At 40.3% G+C, this 18,931-nt stretch overlaps 1 protein-coding gene across 1 annotated transcript in view; it reads left to right on the top strand.

The window, feature by feature from the left end:
• Positions 1-11,299, top strand: part of LRPPRC (leucine rich pentatricopeptide repeat containing) — a 106,605-nt gene extending 95,306 nt beyond the window's left edge. Inside the window, exons 32-38 of the mRNA XM_045445886.1 lie at positions 95-299; positions 2,051-2,190; positions 2,323-2,438; positions 4,921-4,995; positions 6,857-6,941; positions 9,129-9,271; positions 11,140-11,299. Coding sequence (XP_045301842.1) covers positions 95-299; positions 2,051-2,190; positions 2,323-2,438; positions 4,921-4,995; positions 6,857-6,941; positions 9,129-9,271; positions 11,140-11,196 — 821 coding nt within the window. The 3' untranslated portion in view covers positions 11,197-11,299. The remainder of the gene's footprint in view (positions 1-94; positions 300-2,050; positions 2,191-2,322; positions 2,439-4,920; positions 4,996-6,856; positions 6,942-9,128; positions 9,272-11,139) is intronic.
• Positions 11,300-18,931: the final 7,632 nt, after the last annotated feature.

Here is an 18,931-nt window from a genome sequence, read left to right as displayed (position 1 = left end):
CATTTGGTACTCGTATCTAAAAGCTGGTTTTCAAAATGCATTAGTCAGTACGGTTCATAAAAGAAGAACTCTGTCGCCTGCTTTTCTGTTGTAGAGGCTCTAAAAACGCTAAAAACCGCCTTAGATCTGGAGCAAACACCTTCTAGGATAGCAGTGACCCGCCTTATTCAGGCATGTGCCTTGAAGGGTGATGTAGAAAGTATACAGGAGATTCAGAAGATGGTAAATGGACTTGAAGATTCAATTGGACTTTCAAATATGGTTTTCATCAATAACACTGCTTTGGCACAAATAAAGAAGTGAGTATTTTCAAGTTTCTTTTCTTTCACTGGATACTAGAAGGAGCATTATCTCAAATACCACCTTTAAAAACTTTTCTTAGGCTATTAGAAGCCGTATCAACACAGAGGAAATATTGATGTCAGTTGCTGATTGTCCTTGAACTATTAGGGAATAATTATGTGTTACAAAATGTGTTTTAGCTTTAAATTACACCAACAAATGACATTTATCAAATTTTTCAAAATTGTGAAACTTTCTCCATGGTGGTAACTTTCTTCATGTGCGTGCCAGGCCCTTGTGTTGAAACACTGTTACAAACGTGAAAAATGAGTTCATATGATTGTCAGCAACACTGAGGGTGACACTCTGCTAGAACATTGTGAGTGCGGAGGGACAAGCAAGCTTGTTAAAAATAGGCATTTCTGTTTCCCCCACCGTCCTTCTCATCCCTGCTGTCAACACACACGCATAGGAAGAGAGGTGTTTAGAGGTGGTTTTTTTACCATCACCTCTAGATTCCTTATGGAGACATGCCACTGTAGCAGTAAATTAGAACTTGATTTTTATTAACGTCTCTAGCAAAGTACGTTGCCTAAGTTAAAGATTCATGGGATAATTATGGAATTGACACTCTGCGTGCTTTGTTCTTGAGTAGTTAATCTCACATACAGTTGATGGGTTGCGATAATCAAAATATAATGTTTGTTTTTGCAGGGTCTTTTGTTTGTTTCTATTTCTTTGGGCAGAAAAGCTGTGTTTTGTTTTGTTTTTTCCTTTTAAAATGGTTCCCATCCCCTGCCAGGTAGAACTTTGAATTTTCCCTTAATAAGAGGATGTGATTATTTTAGATTAGAAGATCAAGGAAATTATCCAAGTAAGATCTGGATGAATTTTAAAATGCTACCATATTAAACACAGTTTTATATGATGTAGAGAATGTGATTTTATTCACTATTATGGAACTATCTCACTGAAACCCATGAGAAAAACTTACTGTAACAGGGTGTTCATTTTTATTAGAAGATTCTTATGTTTTAGGTAAGAATTCCAACAAAAAATTGATTATTTGGATTCTGAGTGCCATATCATGACTGTAAAGTATCAGTTAGGAGTACCTTGGCCAAAAAGATAGTCATACAGATCATTTTTTATCATAACTTGTTAAATAGGGCCATGTAATTGATTTTGAGTGTAAAGGTACTTTTTTCTGAGAATTTTAGTATAAATTAATTATTTTTCAAATGTATGATACCTGACAAAAACAAATTGATGTGACTGGTTGAAAGACATGCAAATAGACCTTCGAAGACCTCAGCAGCAGCTTGAAGAATCCTGAGGTGTTACGCAATTATTATCTTCACCTCATGCAGCAGGAAGCAGTTGTAGATCAGAAAGCTGAAGTTAGAGCACTTAAACAAGTTCTCATTTGATACCCAAAGAGCTACAAAATCAAATTAAATATTTAAGGTAAACTGTTTTCTTAAGGGACTGTCATTAATTAGCTGTTTGATCTTGTCTCTAGGGCAGTGTTTTACAATAAGCAACTACTTCGATTATTGTAGCATAAACTGCCTAGCGATTGCTTTTGTGACCTAAATGTGCAGTTCAGCTTTGCCTAGTGGTTTTTATCTGGTTCGTTGTAAATCTGTTTTCCGTTTTTCCTAAAGTATTTGTATGTGTCAATGTCTTAAGTTCTTATACTGAAACTGCCTACAAGATTAATACAAAAGCAAATACTTCTTTAATAATTTGTTTTACTCTTTGACAGCAATAACATAGATGTTGCAATTGAAAACATTGAAAATATGCTTACTTCTGGAAATGAAACCGTGAAACCCCAGTACTTTGGCTTGACATACTTATTCAGAAAAGTAATAGAGGAGCAGTTGGAACCAGCAGTTGAAAAGAGTAAGTGAGCTGTTCTTGCTAAAAGAACACAGAAGCACATTTTCTCTCTGGTGAGGCTGGACCAGATTTCTTTGGTGAATGAGTTATACTACAGTTTAAACAAAAGAGTTTTCTTACCTGTTATTTTTTCAGTAAGCATCATGGCAGAGAGACTGGCCAATCAGTTTGCAGTTTACAAACCTGTCACTGATCTTTTCCTTCAGCTTCTGGATTCAGGCAAAGTGGATGACGCCAGAGCTCTCCTACAGGTAACAAGTCGCCACATCTGGACAGTGGGGCTTGTGGCTTATGGGAAATAAACTGAGAAATTACTAGACCTAAGTATAGGGTAGCATACTGGAAATAGAGCATGGTGCTGCTAGTACATTTAAATTCACTGTGGATCCAGGTCACATGACAAAGACTGGCTTGTAAGCGGGAGGTTGTTGGTTTGAAAGATGCCAGACTGGACTAGAACTGCCCTTAGATTTAAGGGGGAGTGAGGGAAGATGTGTTTTGCTGAACGATTTAAAGACAAATGCTTTTGTGCAGATAGGTAATGCAAAGCCCTTCCTTTGATTTCCTACTTTAATTTCTCTAATGCTCTAAAGACTGCATCACCATGGCAACACAGTTTGCAAACAAAAAGTAGGAAATGTTTGCTTTTCAAGTACAGCTTCTCACTTGAATACTCAAACATTCTCAGTGCCTTATTCAAGGTTTATTAAGAGTTGAATTTGCTTTCTATTCACTTGTGTGTCACAGACACATTAAATGACAAATGCAGGTCTCTGTGGCCCGCACTTGCAGTTAAATTAGCAATCTTCAGGGAAGGAGACAACTGCATTCATGCCATTTTAACAGCACTAAATATAAAGCTGTGCCAAGTGCCGACAGAACGGTGGGTGATCGGAGCTGCCACTGGCAATGTACACAAACAGGCACCGCTGGGGAGCCCTTCCCAGCAGGTGGCAGTCAAACAGTCACCGTGATCCCGCCAACAGCAGTGTTTGTGTAGACTCCCTGTGTCAAATTGAGGCCTGGGACCAATTTCTGATAGTAAATAGTACTATATTCCATTCCATTTTTACGAGCTGCGAAACATATTAAGTGGTAGATGGGGAAGGGGAAACCGTACCCCTGTGCTGGAGCCCTAGTTTTAATCCTTAAAGTTCAGCTAGTTTGACAACAGAACCCAAGCCATTTTTAAAAGGAGTTCTTGAGAAATTCCTGTGTGAACAGTTTTGCAAAAGGTGGAAATTGGCATGTGCCTCTGAGGTTGTTTTTTTTTTTTACTTTTTGTTCCTGGACAGAGAGAAATTCTAGTTAATTGGGAATGTTCTTGTTTGATTTGGTTACTTTTTTCTCCTCTCCCCTTCCCCGCCTTTTTTTTTTTTTTTTTTTTTTTTTTTTAACTAAACAGCAAAGGCAGTTGATCATACATAGGGATTTCAGGAATCTTTTCGTGGTTTTGTCTTGCTGCCTTTAGTGTTAAAAGTTCCACCTAAAAGAAATAAACTCTAAAGCTTTATCTTTGCATGTACGTATCTGTACATATCTAAGTGTACCTACCGGGGGGGTTACGTGTCTCTAATTATTCATGTGATAGTATTCACTCCATTTCAACACACTATTTTGATAGTTCTTTATCTGCCAGCTTGTCCTGAGCCATCATCGCCCTGGCTCTTAGCGTGCACAGCGGCCAGCGGGTGAGGTGGGTGCCTGTGCCCTCGGAGCCGCACTCACACAGCGGCCTCTGCAGGGCTCTTGGTGGCAGCTGTGCGTTGAGACATCGGCCACAGTCTCTTCATTGTCAACCCCTTCAGCAGACAGACGCTTTGGATGATAAACCCTTCACCTGTCCTTTACCTGCTTGTCAAACAGTAAAAGATTATTCTTGCCTCGGTGAAGAATATTTTATTCACAGATGTCGAAAACATCAGTTTATAATGTAAATGCTCTGTGTGTCCCCAAAAGTTCTTTTTATACTATCCATTTTAGTATTGACAATGTTTTAAAGCTTTGAAAGAACAGCGTGCTCTTAGAAACTTAAGAGAATGACATCTGTGATGAGTGTAAACTAAAATATTGTCTTGCCATATTTGATTTTACTATAGCATCTAAGATGGGATAGACACTTGATTTCTCTGGTCTGTCATATAAACTTTTTTTTTTTGAGTTTAACTTTTGTCTCTTTCTCAAGCGCTGGCTGTCTGTTGCAATGAAAGCCTTTTATAAAATAGAGAGATTGAAATCAGTCCTTTTGTATGCATAAGTGTAGGTAATTATACTTTAAAGAGAACTTGCTTTGTACATTTTAATTTTTATAAAGAAACGAGCAGTTATCTCCCTGACACCTTATTAAATGTATAATTAACCTTATGATCCCTAGCTCACTTGTGAATGCTTGGCAGAATAATTGGAGAGGAATAGTGCTTCTTTTTTCCCCTCTTTCTTTGCAGTCCTAAACCTTATTCTGTGGTTGTTGAAGCATCGGTTTAATTTTTCCCTTTTCTTTTTAAACAAACTTCATACTCGCGGTGCCAAGGACAGCACTCCACTCACAAAAGCTTGGCATAGCTGGAGTTTGTTTTCTTTTTCTTGCCTTAAAAAAAGTGGTTGACAATTAGGCCTTCCTGTTGGTAATGACACATTACTGTATTATTGTGAACTTTGTTAATTGGAAATATTCACCTTGGTCTCCTTGTTTATCAAAAACCTTCGCTTACTGAATAACGTTTGAATTTTTAGAGATGCGGCGCGATTGCTGAACAAACTGCAATTTTCTTGGTGTTCTGCGTTAGGAGTTCTCGGAAACCAGGAAAGGTACTGTGCGGGATTTGCTGGCCAGTCAGGGAGGCTAGAAGCCAGTCTTGTTCGGGAACCTGAGTTTCACAGAAGAGCTTGTTGGTTCAGTGCCTTACATAAAAACACTACAGAGACCCAAGATTTTGCTTGTCTATACTTGTTCACTTTTTTAGATACTGAGACAGAGTCAGTCTAGGCTCCTTTTGTCCTGGAAATGCAAAACACTTTCATGCAGTGAATCGCCCGTTCATGTAGTTGTGTGTGAAGAGCCTCAAGAAAGGGCCCTTACAGGGGCACCCAGCTGGCTCAGTCGATGGAGCGTGCGAGTCTTGATCTCAGGATTGTAAGTTTGAGCCCCTCGTTATAAGCAGAGATTACTTTTTAAAAAAAAGAAGAAGAAAGACAGAGCCCTAGAAAGGAAGATAAATATCCTGTTGCTTAGGTCACTTGGTCCATTTAACAGTGGGGAAGCCCTACAGAGGGAGCTGTCCTCCTGCAGAGCGTCTCTGTGCTGGTGGCTATGCCAGCCATTTCTCAGGTCCAAGCCGTCAGGTAGATGAGCCACTTGGCTTTAAAACTGGCACGTGCCACAAATTAATGTTCTCAATTTGTGTGGTTACCTCATTTACACTAAAAAGCTACATGTGTGTATGTGTGTATAAAACAAAGCCAAGTCCTATTTTTGATGTGAAAAAAAATAAAAGTACAGTTCCAAAAAATATTTGTAGGTCTGATTTTACCTCTGAAGCAACATAAACCTCATTGTCAGTTTATTTGGGCACATACAAAGTTTTAAACCAAGTGCCAGTTGTAATGTTTGTTTTATGCAAAACATTTAGGTTTCTAGTCTGAGAGTCTGTCTAGTTCTCCTTAATTTCTCTCATACTAACACACTGGTTTTGGAGTGTTTTTAATTTACCCAGTTGCACTTTTTATCTCTTATTCATATTTATTTACAGCAAACAGCTTTTCAGAAGTACTTATTAGTTGCTCTTTTTCCTTTCAAAGAGACTTTTTTTTTAAATTTGTGGATTAAAAAGTATAAGGAATCTAAAAGGCATTTGTCGCTCTGCACACGGGTCTGTGCCCACATGCCAAGTACCTACTGCCTTGCTTGGAAGATGGACAGGAAATGTACAGTAAAACATCTGTTGAGGACATTCCTCCCAGGAGACTTTAAATTGCAGGAAGTCCTGGAAGGATGCAGGTCCAGATATATAGGTTGAGAAAACATGTAAAAAGTGAATTAGGATTTTTAAGAATTCCAGTTACAGTGTCTGCCTGTTTGACAGTAGAATAATTAAGCCAGGTAGTATATAAAACCCATCCTTGGTTTATCCAGCAATATTGGAATGTGTTTGGTTACTCACTAGAGTATGGCAGGTCTGTCTTCACTATAGGAGCCAAACCCACTGGCGTGTCTAGATACCTCTGAAAGTAACCAAGTAAACATTCCAGGGATATCTGGAAATGCTCTGTTTATATTCAAAGCATGAAAACTCAGAAGGACTGAATTCTTCACATTTTGTCTTGGCACCTTGAGACATCGTTGATATCTGTTTCTGCTCTTTAGGATTTCCTAATTTCTTGGTAAGGTTACTAGTTGACAAAAGAAGCAGTCTTTATGATATTTTAGAAAACAGTTTATAGAAATGTAAGTGGAATTGCATTAATTTTTGAAAAATGTTTGTTTGGCTGTCAGTTATCCAATCAACAATAAAATACTAAGATACACTAGAAGGGAAAAAAGTTTATTAAATTGAATAGGCAGTTCTGTTCTAACTGTTGTGAAGATTCTCTGATATAATGTACGTATACCAGTGTTTTATTTCACTCTTCTTTTGAGCTGTGGTAACATTTCCTGTATTTAATTTCCTAGGCATCAACTCTGAAATCTTTGTTAGAATTGATTCCTGAATTAATTGAAAAGGAAGAAGCATACACTTCTATCATGAAAAGCTATGGTAATAAGTTTAATCTGACTATGTTGTATTTAAGTCATTTAGATATTTGTAGTGTTGTCAACTAAGTCTTTGGCTCAAAGACAGTAATCCTAAATATCAGGTAATCATGATATAAATAATTGACTTAGCTTCAGAATATGTTTTAAAAGCACATTTAAGAAAAATAGGTAATTATTCGTCTAATTTTAACATTAAAAAGTATCACTGGGCATCTTCAGAGGGGCCCAGCTTTGTTGAATAGGATCCCGGGCTCCTGGCAAGACTTGGAAGTCCACTTGAGTGCACACACTGGGAACCAATCCAGTCTCCCCAAGGCCACCTGAAACAAAACAAGAGATAGGCACATATTTGAGACTGTCACGTGACTTGCCTTCTTGCCTCTTCAGTACCCTCCCCACCTGCCTACATTTCTGAAATAACAGACCTCTTCATTAAAAGTGGGCCCCAAGATTTTACTTTAAACCACAGTTGAAATTCCACTCTTTTAAGCACTTTGCTCCCTGATTGCCAGCTCATCACACATGAAAGGGAACCATGCTAAAGTTTCCTCAGTAGTCAAGATAAATATAAGCATTTCATTTCTAAGTGATGATCACCTATCTACCTGCCACGAACTGATTTGCTCACATGAGGCAAGGGCTAAATAAAGAATTGCTGTGTTGATTTTATTGTTGTCAGGACAACAAACTGCAATCAGAATTAGTCAACTGGTTCTTCATTTCTCCCCACCTTACAAGGTGACCATGATCTATTTCAAAATAGAGGCAATAATCACAAAATTTCTCAAAGTTCCATTTGGGGGATTGGGAGATGTTAAATAATGACTAAATACCACAAAATAGTGTCAAACAGCATAAAACTGCTACTAACTTTTGTAATCCCACTTGGGAATTGGGACAGGAAAGAGCAGGGAGACCAGGAAGGTAGTGAAAGGCAAGAGGGAAGAGTTTTCTGAATAGCTTCCTGGAAGATGGTAGAGTTTGGGCTGTGCCCTTTACAGTGTCAGGGAAAGGATTTGGTCCCTGAGGGAGGATAACAAAGGATTTATAGATAGGAAATTGACTTCACCCAAACTGCAAAGATCTGTTTAAGCCCAGTGAGAGCTGATGAGTCACCCACCCTCACTCCCTTTTCGGAGATCCTGAGATTGATCCCTAGACTTCTGTCCATCCTGCAGGCTTGCCCTGGCTGTGCTGGAGTTGGGATTGGTTATACAGCACTGGTGTAGGGTAGGAGATTGTTAGGTGCTTAAATGTTAAAGAGTTGAGTTACCAACAGTGATTGTTAGCAGAGACCTTGTGATCCCAATAGTAAACCTCAAAGTAAAATTTCTACACATCAGCTACAACTGGAAAACCAGCTAAACTTAGCTCCTAGGCTACTTCATCATCCATTTAAGTGAAATATTAGTGTAAGTCATTAATGTTATGTAGATGTGTATAGTTTTTTTAATGTAGATTGATTAACGTATTTAGATTATTTTTGTCATTGTAGCTAACTATATATCCCTCATATTTGCTTAGTTTACAATAGGAGAATGTATTGAAAGTCTTTTTGGTGGTGTTTAGCTGATGATCTTCACCATGATGTAGATCTAGATTTCCACATAATTTACATGACCCTCCCCACAACAATCCTTGAATTGGCTTGATTTCGAAGTGTGGATTAAGGGGTGCCTGGGTGGCTCAGTCGGTTAAGTGTTCGACTTCGGCTTAGAGCGTGATCTTATGGTCCTTGAGTTTAAGCCCCGCGTAGGGCTCTGTGCTAACAAGCTCAGAGCCTGGGCCTACTTTGGATTCTGTCTCCCTCTCTCTCTGCCTCTCTCCCACTCACACTCTGTCTCTCTCAAAAATAAACGTTAAAAAATTTTTCTTTTTTTAAGTATGGTTTTAAGCAGAAGAGTGTTGAATGGTGTATGTTTACTTTGGTTTATGGCCACTTTAACTATCCTGGGTCTCTTAATAGCCTTATTTATCATCTTCTCTTTTATACTGAATAATGCTGAATTAGAGGTGTGAGGAAGAGCGAGGGAGGGAGCTGGTAGTTTCTGAATGTGGCTTTTTGCTGAAAGTAGTTAACTATTCATTTGCCTTGGGATAAAGGGATTCGGGAGTCCTTGAATGGCTGTGTTTTGAGAAGAGAGTAAGGTAGGTGGTCTTTATCTATGATTAATATCTTTTTTTTCAGTCTTAGACAAGGATGCTGCGTCTGCTAAAGCACTGTATGAAAATTTGACTGCAAGGAATATAAAATTGAATGATCTGTTTCTAAAGCGTTATGCAGTTTTGCTGAGGAATGCTGGTGAGCCTGTCCCTTTCACTGAACCCCCTGTGAGTATTTCTTAATTAAGGAGAAAAAAATACCTCTACAGATTTACGTATGCTTCATATTAATGTGTAAAAAAAAAAATAAGTTGAATACTTAATTACATGAGGATTAGATCTCTGTGAAGAACCCTCAGGGGAGAGCTTCAGGAACTGAATAGTCCTGCCGTGAGTTTGGCTGTGGGAGAACATAGCACTCTGGGGCTGAGGTTTAAAACACAAGGTCAGTCTCAGACCTTCAACTATAGGTATGGATTTATCAAATGTCCTTGGGGCAGTTCTCTCATCATTTCAACTTGAAATAGGATTTAATGGCCTGTATTTCAATAGCCTAGTATATTGTGTCCCTATTAATTACTTGTTCATTTTAAACAAGTTGGTTTTTATTTCTTCATCTAGGAAGGTTTCTTTTTTTATTGAGGTGTAATTGACATAACCTTATAATAGTTTCAGAAGTATAACGTAATGATTCGGTATTTTTTTTATAATGATCATGGTAAATCCGTTAACATCCACACCACACATAGTTAATAAATTTTTTTTTCTTGTGATGAGAATTTTCAAGATCCACTCTCCTAGCTACTTTAAAATATGTGGGGCACCTGTTTGGCCCAGTTGGTAGAGCATCTGACTCTTAACCTCAGAGTTTTGAGTTTATGCCCCATGTTGGATGTGGAGCCTATTGTAAAAAAAAAAAAAAAAAAAAAGACATGCACTACAATATTCTAGCCCTATACATTACATCCCCATGATTTAATCATTTTATAACCAGAAATTTGTACCTTTTGACCCCCTTCACCCACCTGAGGCAACCACAAGTCTGTTCTCTATACCCATGAGCTTGGGGCTTTATGTTTTTTGATTTTTGTTTTGTTTTTTATATTCCACATGTAAGTGAGGCTATATAGTATGTACCTTTTCTGATTTATTCCGTTTCACTTAACGTTCTCAAGGGTCCATCCATGTTGTTGCAAATGAGAAGATTTTATTCTTCTTGTGGCTGAATAACAATCCGTTGTATGTGTCATACATATATAATGATACGTACATCACATTTTCTCTATCCATTCATCCGCTCGTGCACACTTAAGTTGTCTCCGTGTCTTGGCTACTGTAAATAATACTGCGGTGAACATGAGGGTGCATGTCTTTTCAAATTGCTGATTTTGTTTTGTTTTGGTGAATACTCAGTAGTGGACTTACTGGATCATATGGTATTTCCATTTTTAGTTTTTTGAAGAACCCCTCCATACTGCCTTTTCCACTGGCTATACCAGTTTGCATTCTCACCAGCGGTGCACGAGGGTTCCCTTATCTCCACATCCTTGCCATCACTTAACTTCTTGTCTTTCTGATACTAGCCAGGTATTAGGTGCTACCTCATTGTGGTTTTGATTTGCCTTTTTCCTGATGATGAGTGATGTTGAGCACCTTTTCTTGGGTCTGTTGGCCATCTGGATGTCTTTGGAAAAAATGTCTGTTCAGGTCCTCTGCCCATTTTTAATCGGTCGCCCAGTAAATTTTGTTTTGCTTTGTTCTAATAAGAGAAATCATACATGCCAAATTCCTTTTTATTGTGTCATTAATTTGCAAGTTAGTACACCATGTTTATTTGAACCCTCCGTACCCAGGCGTAAATACCTATGTGCCCACACGGTGGAGGCTCTTGGTGCTGGCTTTAACTCTGGACTTGGGGCCCTTGAATTGGTGATTTCATGAATAGAAAGGAGTGCGGAGGCTTGAGAAGACAGCAGCTGCCACGGGCCCGGTGGTCTTTGCTATCGCTTCGCAGCATTTTATGACTTCTGAGTTTTGTGCCATCAGCTCTTGCTAGAAACTGTACCTGTAACTTCCCTCCCTTTTTGTCTCAACAGGAAAGCTTCGAATTTTATGCAAAGCAGCTAAAGGAATCAAGGGGAAATCCTCTGTGAAATAAGCAGTCACTACTTTATTTTGTGTGTATTTGTGGTTCAGTGTCTAAAATGTTATTTTTTAAATATATTTGAGAGGACAGAATAAATAAATGAAAAGTTACTTTGTGTATTTTTTTTATTCATAAAGTACATGTTCAACACCTTATTGACAGCAATGGCGTGCACTTAGTCACTAGGCTTTGTTGGGGTTTTGCCTACAACATAAATATACGGCATTTTCTTCATGGTGTCTGACGTTTGAAGCTGTACCTTTTCAAGGTTCTTCTCTCAAACACTCTTGATGTCTCCCCTGCTCTGTTTTGTTCATTATTTTCATAAAATGTTATTCCTTTATTTAAGACTTGCTTGTTAATATTGTTTATGTGAAAATTTTGGAGCTAGACAAAATGATGCTCAGTGCGCCTTCTAAGGCTTTACTATTCTATGATAGGAAATTCTATTCATGTGTGAAACCCTGCATAATTTTCCAATTTTGTAAAATGCTGGCACTAGCAGCCATGTTGTAAGTCATCTAGCACTTGTTTTCCAGTGAAAAGCAGAAACTCAGACCGTTGCTTGCTCTTGGTCAGGGTGCTATTTGCCAACGCCTGGACACTCCCCACTATGCTTTCCCTTCTATCACGAAGAATTCCGAGGACGTCTGTTCATAGATGCCTCTGAGTCCTAGCCATGACTTTGGTCATGAAGCCGAGCAGCGCGTTTCCTCTTGTCTTGCTTTCGGGTGTTTGTCAGCATAGGTACATCCCATACCAGGCTTGTTACTTCATACTTATCCTATGAATATGTGATCTTATATAGGAAGGAGATTGTGGTTTGTATTCAGTTTTGTCAAAGTTATCCCCAAATCGTTTAGTAATTATTGTAAAAGAATGCAGGCTGGGTTGTGAAACAGTTTACCATTACAGAAGTATCTTAATATGTAACAGTGACCTATTTGGGGATTAGGTAGTTAATTACCAAGAAAGCTGAAAATGTTTTATTGGAGGTTTATCCTTGTTTTGGCGTATTGCTTCTCCCATTTGAAATCAGTGGTTCCCACTATCTACACGAGGGGAGACCTTGCCTTGCAGGAAGTAAGCTGGTCTCATGCTGGTTGTGCTGCTAACCTGAGTCTTCATGGAACCAACCATCCTTCATCTAGAGCCTGCAAGTAGCATGAAAGAGGAGGCTGAAGGAGGGAAGCCAAGAAGTAAATGTCATCGTGGCATTGTTTCCTTTGTCTCTGTTTTGTGCCGTTAGACCTAACACATCAGAGGCCTCAGCCAATGTCGAGTCCTGGCCTAGAGGACTTAATGAAGCTCTCCTTTGTTTGCTCCAGGTGCAGGACCCGTACCTGTTGTGGTTTTGATATTGTCCGATTTGCCAAGAGCCTCACTCCATCAGTGATTCCACTGGCCTTATTTTTTGCAGTTACACTAACCAAAAGTTAGTTGAGCAATATTTTACTGATCTCCATTGAAACAGGTCTCTCAGATGAGGCACGGCCTTGGGGCTTACCCTGGACTTCTCAGTTGCCTGGGCCAGAGACTTGAGAGTACAGAATATAGTCTTACTTGTATGAAGTGACTCTAAGCCAGCCTTGTATATGGACTCTGATAAAATGCAGGGTAGTACAGAGGAAATAGCATTATCTAGCATTCTTTTATTATTATCTATTATCTATCATTATCTAGCACTCTAAACAGCACTATAACTGCTTCCCCCTCGAATTTAAATATTTAAAATATAATTGTATATTCTAGGTGGGCTAATAAGTGCTTTCTAAATGTCTAATTGCAAAACTGAAACAAATAGCAGACATAATTCTAGAACTCAATAATGTTTTAGACTAAAATTACAAGGAAACAGTCTAAAAAGTAAACATCATTGTAAACTTTTGGAAAGTACAGTGTTTTATATGTAATTGTATGTTCATGTATTTGAACCTAATATAATTTTATTGTGAAATGCTTTGAATAAATTGTACCCCAAAAACCTGTGAGCTTCCTCATTTTTAATTTTATCAAATTTTTGTATAACCACTTTTATCATTTCAAGGACTTTAGTCTTAAATTTTTTTTTTAATTTTATGTTTATTTTTGAGAGAGAAACAGAGTGTGAGCAGGGGAGGGACAAAGACAGAGAGGGAGGCACAGAATTTGAAGCAGGCTCCAGGATCCGAGCTGTCAGCGCAGAGCCCGACGCGGGGCCTGAACTCATGAACTATGAGATCATGACCTGAGCCGAAGCTGGACGTTTACCCGACTGAGCCACCCAGGTGCCCCGTAGTCTTAAAATTTTAAATTAAAAATTGTGTGGTGGCCTCTGTTGCGACCAGAATTTCTTTGTTAAATGGTGTATGGTTTGTGTGTGGAGAACCAAATGAAATCCTAGCTTCTCTGTTGTAAGGACAAGTGGATATTTACTTTGAGATCTCTGAGGTACAAAGTTGGCAAGAATTAGTAGAGTTGGACGCATGGTAAGTGGGCACTGAAAATGAAGGGGGTTTTATCTGAATTGGGTGTCAGCAGCATTCCACGCCATGCAGGTGACTGGGACCACCACGGATCAGTCCCAGGCACACTTCCCTCCTCCCTACCCTCCTGTTCCTTTCTTGGGCGTGCTCGTTGTGGCCAGCATTGGGGTCTTCTCTTTGCAGCTTCTTGGCCCTTCTCCCCACCCAGCACATTCGTTGTCTCTCCAGGGCTCCTGTAGCCACTTAAAAGAGCAGGTGTCAGGCAGCTCGTGAATTCCTTGAGGACCAGTTCTCTGTGTCGTGTTTGCGCCCCTGGACCTCACACAGACCTGGCTGCAAGCCCCCATGTACCGTTGTCAGGGCCATGTGTTCTGTGGGGTTAACCATGGGTACCCGCTACTGTGCATCGGACGCTCCTCTTACCTGACATTCACAATGAGAAAGTTGGGGCTTACAGAAGTTAATGTACCCCCCGGTATCACAGTGCTGTGATATGGCTGGGATTGACTTTCAAAAAAACAAGCAATCCAGTTAAATTTTAAATTCAGTTAAAAATCCCGTTAAAAGTCAAATCAGAATCTCTAAACTGTTAGGGTATTCTGTTTTTTAAAAAGCAAGCTTTCACATTTAACACAAGTGTTCCCAGTCTGGACAGCTTTACATTGTAAAGTTATTTTCTTCCGTTTAGTCGAATACTCAGTTTCTGGCATAATCACCCGAGTTTGTGAATTCCAGTAAATTGTATTGCACACTGTTCTTCCCCATACAATTTATTCCACAAGTCTGCCATGTGTGTACTCTGCATACTTTTTCTCGTGTTTGAGGACAATTTTCATTTAATATTTGTCTTTCTGACAAACCAATATTTGTAGAGTTTCTATAAAATGAAAGCAACATTCCTGAAGTATGGTGGAGCTAATAGCTGCAGGGGGTACAAAATCATGGTAATTTATCGCTTTGCTGTTTCTATTAGAAATGTATCCTGCTTTCAGACCTGCGGACTTTACAAAGCCCACATTATGCAGCCTTAGTACAAATAAAGGAAATGGCTGCATTTGCAAATTCAAAATAGGCACTTATCTTTTTCTTTTTTGCACAAAGAAAAGAAACATCATCCGGTTCAGGCAGAGCAAAAACATTTAACCGACTTCATACTTAACCATCCCTGCACATTAGTTTGGACAATGGCTGGCTGTTGGGATCCATGCTTACAGAGATCTCTTGAAAGTAGTATCTTCACCAACCCTGCCCCAGGCATACACTTACTGAAATTCTCATTATTTACTTGCTTTTGTCGTTTCCTCCCCTAAACTGAGGTCTCCTGGTGCTTTGCAGGGCGACCAGTTAGAACCAGAACCTGGCACTGACAACCCAGTGAGCATCGTTGAATGACAATGAACAACACAGCACCTGTCCTGCTTTTCAAGTCCTATTCTGAGATGTGTGCCTTGCATGCATTGGTGGGTTTCCTCACACTTCTTCCCAAGAGATCAAAGATGCCACTCGGTAGCTAGGAGCTCGGATATTGGGGGCTGAGGCCCAACAAGTTCTTTAAAACCCATGTGCCCAAATGAAAACACACTCAATTTTATTGCCATGAGGAGGGCTCTCAAATGTGTGATGGTGCAGCTCAGTGTAAGAGTGGAATCAACAAAAAGAGGGACAGTGGAGCTTTTTGGCAGTTTGGGGAAACAAGGAATCGCTCCAACTTTACAAAATGGCAAGACTGTCATACGATAAACGGCACCATTACATAGAAAGCTGAGAAGTGTTTTTCTGGTCTTTGAGTTGGTGTGTGCTAAAAAGTCTCAACCTGCTGCTTAAAAATTACTGTTTTGTTAGCTGCTGACACCACATGGCTGCTGCTGTTCCCCAGTTGCCAACAGAAATGGGCTGTGCTCCACCTGCCTCTCACCTCCCCTGCCCGAGTGTCTTGGGCAGACACCATGTGATAGGGACCAGGATATTGCTCTATACCCTGGCCATTTTAAAGGAAGAACCTATCCTACTATCAAAAGCAAGTGTCAGGGGTTCCTGGGTGGTTCAGTGGGGTAAGCGTCTGACTTCAGCTCAGGTCCGTTGGGCTCTGTTGACAGCTGAGAGTCTGGAGCCTGCTTCCGATTCTGTGTCTCCCTCTCTCTCTGCCCCTCCCCCACTCACACTGTCAAAAATAATCATTAAAAAAAGTTGAAAAATAAAACAAGTGACAGATAACTTGAGATTTGAATGACCTAGTTTAGACTATGAAAATAGGGGCCTTTACTTTCAGGTGTGAGCACTGGATGTATTTTCCAAAGAACAGATCAGTCAGCAAGATGCTTCCTCACTTTCGGCTTCCCAGTCCCTTGCCCTGTTCCTCTGGAGCCTGATGGGTGCTCCAGGCCTATGGCTGGGCCAAGGGAAGCAGGAAATGGCACATGGTGGCTGTGCTGCACCCCTCTGTGAATGACATACTTGAGTCTCAGTACAACCCCTATGTCTACCAGGTCTGTAGTTAGCACTTGGATTTGGTGTCCATTTAAATATGCCTGCTGCTAGCTGTTTAATCTGGAATCAAAACAAGAAGACAAGTGGGGGGGGGGGGGGAAACACAGCAAATGCAAGATCTCTGTGAACCTGACCCGGGAGATTAGCTTGACCGGGGGACAAGATTAGGTCTTAAATCATTTTTGTAAGAACAAGAGCAGGAAAATAAAAATCACATCAGGAAATATTTGAGTCCATATAGGTAATTACTTTCTGCTTAATTAAAATGTCCCTGTCAATAGCATAATTTGAAATTGGAGGGCTTAAAATACAAATTTCAAAACCTTTGCCTTCTGATCAAGAGTGTGCAAAGCTTACAACCTTGGGCAAAATCCAATGCACTGCCTGTTTTTGTACATAATGTTTCACAGCCACACCATCCATGTTTCAGAATTGTCTGCAGTGGCTTTCACGCTGCAACAGAGTTTCTGGCCCCCAAAGCCTGAAACACTGTCTGACTCTTAACCGGAAGAGTTTGCATCCCCTGCTTTTGATAATTACTCACAAGCCGACCTCTCTCCCTTTCAATGCAGGGAGGGGCTGAGTGGACAGCCTGCATGCCCCAGGGAGCAGTTTTTGTTGTTTTGTTTTGGTTTCAAAAAACAGACCTGTGAAATCAGAATCTCTGGGATTGGGGTCCGTAGTGGTATTTGTTAAAGCTGTGGGGTGGAGAACCAGGATGCTGTAACAAAAAAAAAAAGAAGAAGAAAAGAAAGAAATGGTGGCTGCTGGAGTTTCTCCAATTCTCCTGCCTCAGCACTTTGCCCCTTTCCCCCACACTTTGCCCCTGTGCACCAGAGTCCACTGAATCATTAAAGCCCCTTGTAGACTGAGTGGCCATAACTCAGTTAGATGATGTACCCCACTGGCTGCCAGCCCTCACTGCACATTGGAATCACTGTGGAGTTCATAAAAAAGCCGTGTCCTCTACCTCCTCCATTCAGGCCTAAAGCCATTAGGTGACTGTGTATGGCTGTGGGATTGAGAGTGGGGTAGGCTGCAGTAGGGTGAGAACGGCATCTGTGCAGACTAGGGGACAGCTTGGTAACACAGCCCCAGCAGAGTGAGTAGAGTGCAGATGGGAGATTGGTTACATACAGGGAATTAACCAAATGAGTGAAAATATGAAGGACAGTGGAAGCCAGGTTTGTCACAATTGGAAAAGGGAGTTACAGGGGCACCTGGGTGGCTTAGTTGGTTAAGTGTCTGACTTCAGCTCAGGTCATGGTCTCATGGTTCGTGACTTTAGCCCCACATTGGATTCTGTGCTGACAGAATAGAGCCTGGAGCCTGCTTCAGATTCTCTCTCTCTCTCTGCCCCTCCATCGCTTGTGTTCTCTCTCTCTCTCAAACAAAACAAAACAAAACAAAACCCAGATACAAATGCAGAAAGGGAGAAAATTAGAATCAACTCTATGGTGTGCTGGTATTTGGGAATTGGATGTATTAATGTGAACTCACATGTACAGGTAGATGTGTTTGTGTGTGTGTGTGTGTACATACACATATATACAGACCTGTGTACATATATCCACATGTATGCATTCCCTGTTTTGCCTCCTGAGAGGATCTGGGGGCAGTGATGCTGCAATAGCAATGGGCATATTTATCACTCAGATCTTTGCTTCTAAATACCATTTTCCACTAAAAGGAACAAAGAATTCTTAGACAAATGTCTGCATTTCCAAGCACTGGGACTAAGGACTGGGGGGTAGAAAAGAACAAAATGAGCCTGAAACACTTTTTTGTGAAAGAAAATGTTCACACAATGATAGAGACATATCAAAAGGATGCAGAAACCAGCTTGAATGGGCCCAGGGCCAAAACAGGGACAATTTGAGTGTGAAAATTAATCATGAGACTAACGGATTATAACCCACTGAATAAAACAGGTCACTACAGGTTTATACTGCTATAAATTGAAAAATGGCTAAGTGGAAGGTTTAATGAGAAATAGGCAACTTACATATTTATAAAGCACCTACCTATAGAATGCTTAATTACCAAAGGGGGGATTGGCTGTGGAGAAGGCTAGCAGACACTCCCTTGATCAAGTGATCCAAGTGGACATCTTCGGTATAGGACAAATTGAAATCCTCACCACCAACAGGATGCAATGAGAAGGGTGCATCACTTCTGCAACATCCCTGCCAAAAGAAGTGCCTGTGATATCCCGTTAAATTCATGACCTGAATTTTGTCATGAAAATGTATCAAACTCAAGATGACAGCTAATTTGCAGAATCTTCAAGTGTCAAGGTCACACAAGTCAAGGAAAGTTGAAGACTGTTCTAAAGGAGACCAAGGAGAGTTGACGACCAGATCCAATGTATGATTCTGATCTTGATCCTTTTGCTATGAAGGACCTTGTCAGAACAATCAGTGAATCTTGAATGGGGCCTGCCCATTCGACAGTGGCCAGGTATCAACATCATAATGTGCCATGTTATAGTGTGGCAGTGTAAATAATGGCAGCGTAAATACCCTGAGTTTCATGGTTGTACCGTAAAAGGGCAGTGTGCTAGAGCACTGCCTCTCAAACTCAGGTACATAAACCACCTGGGGATTTTCCTAAAATGCAGATTTGGATTCAGTAGGTCTAGGTAGAGTGTGAGCTTCTGCCTGTCAGAGCAGCTCCGAGGTTAAGACCCATGCTGCCTGTCCAGAGCAGTTAGTAGTAAGGGCCCAAGGAAACCTAGGGTGAACATTTACTATTTGCCTCCCACTCACCTTCCTCCCTTTTTTGGTCCCA

Source organism: Leopardus geoffroyi, chromosome A3 (genome assembly GCF_018350155.1).
Source record: "Leopardus geoffroyi isolate Oge1 chromosome A3, O.geoffroyi_Oge1_pat1.0, whole genome shotgun sequence".
Taxonomy (NCBI): domain Eukaryota; kingdom Metazoa; phylum Chordata; class Mammalia; order Carnivora; family Felidae; genus Leopardus; species Leopardus geoffroyi.
Note: the sequence above shows the minus strand (reverse complement) of the source record. Positions and strands in the feature narration are given on the sequence as shown.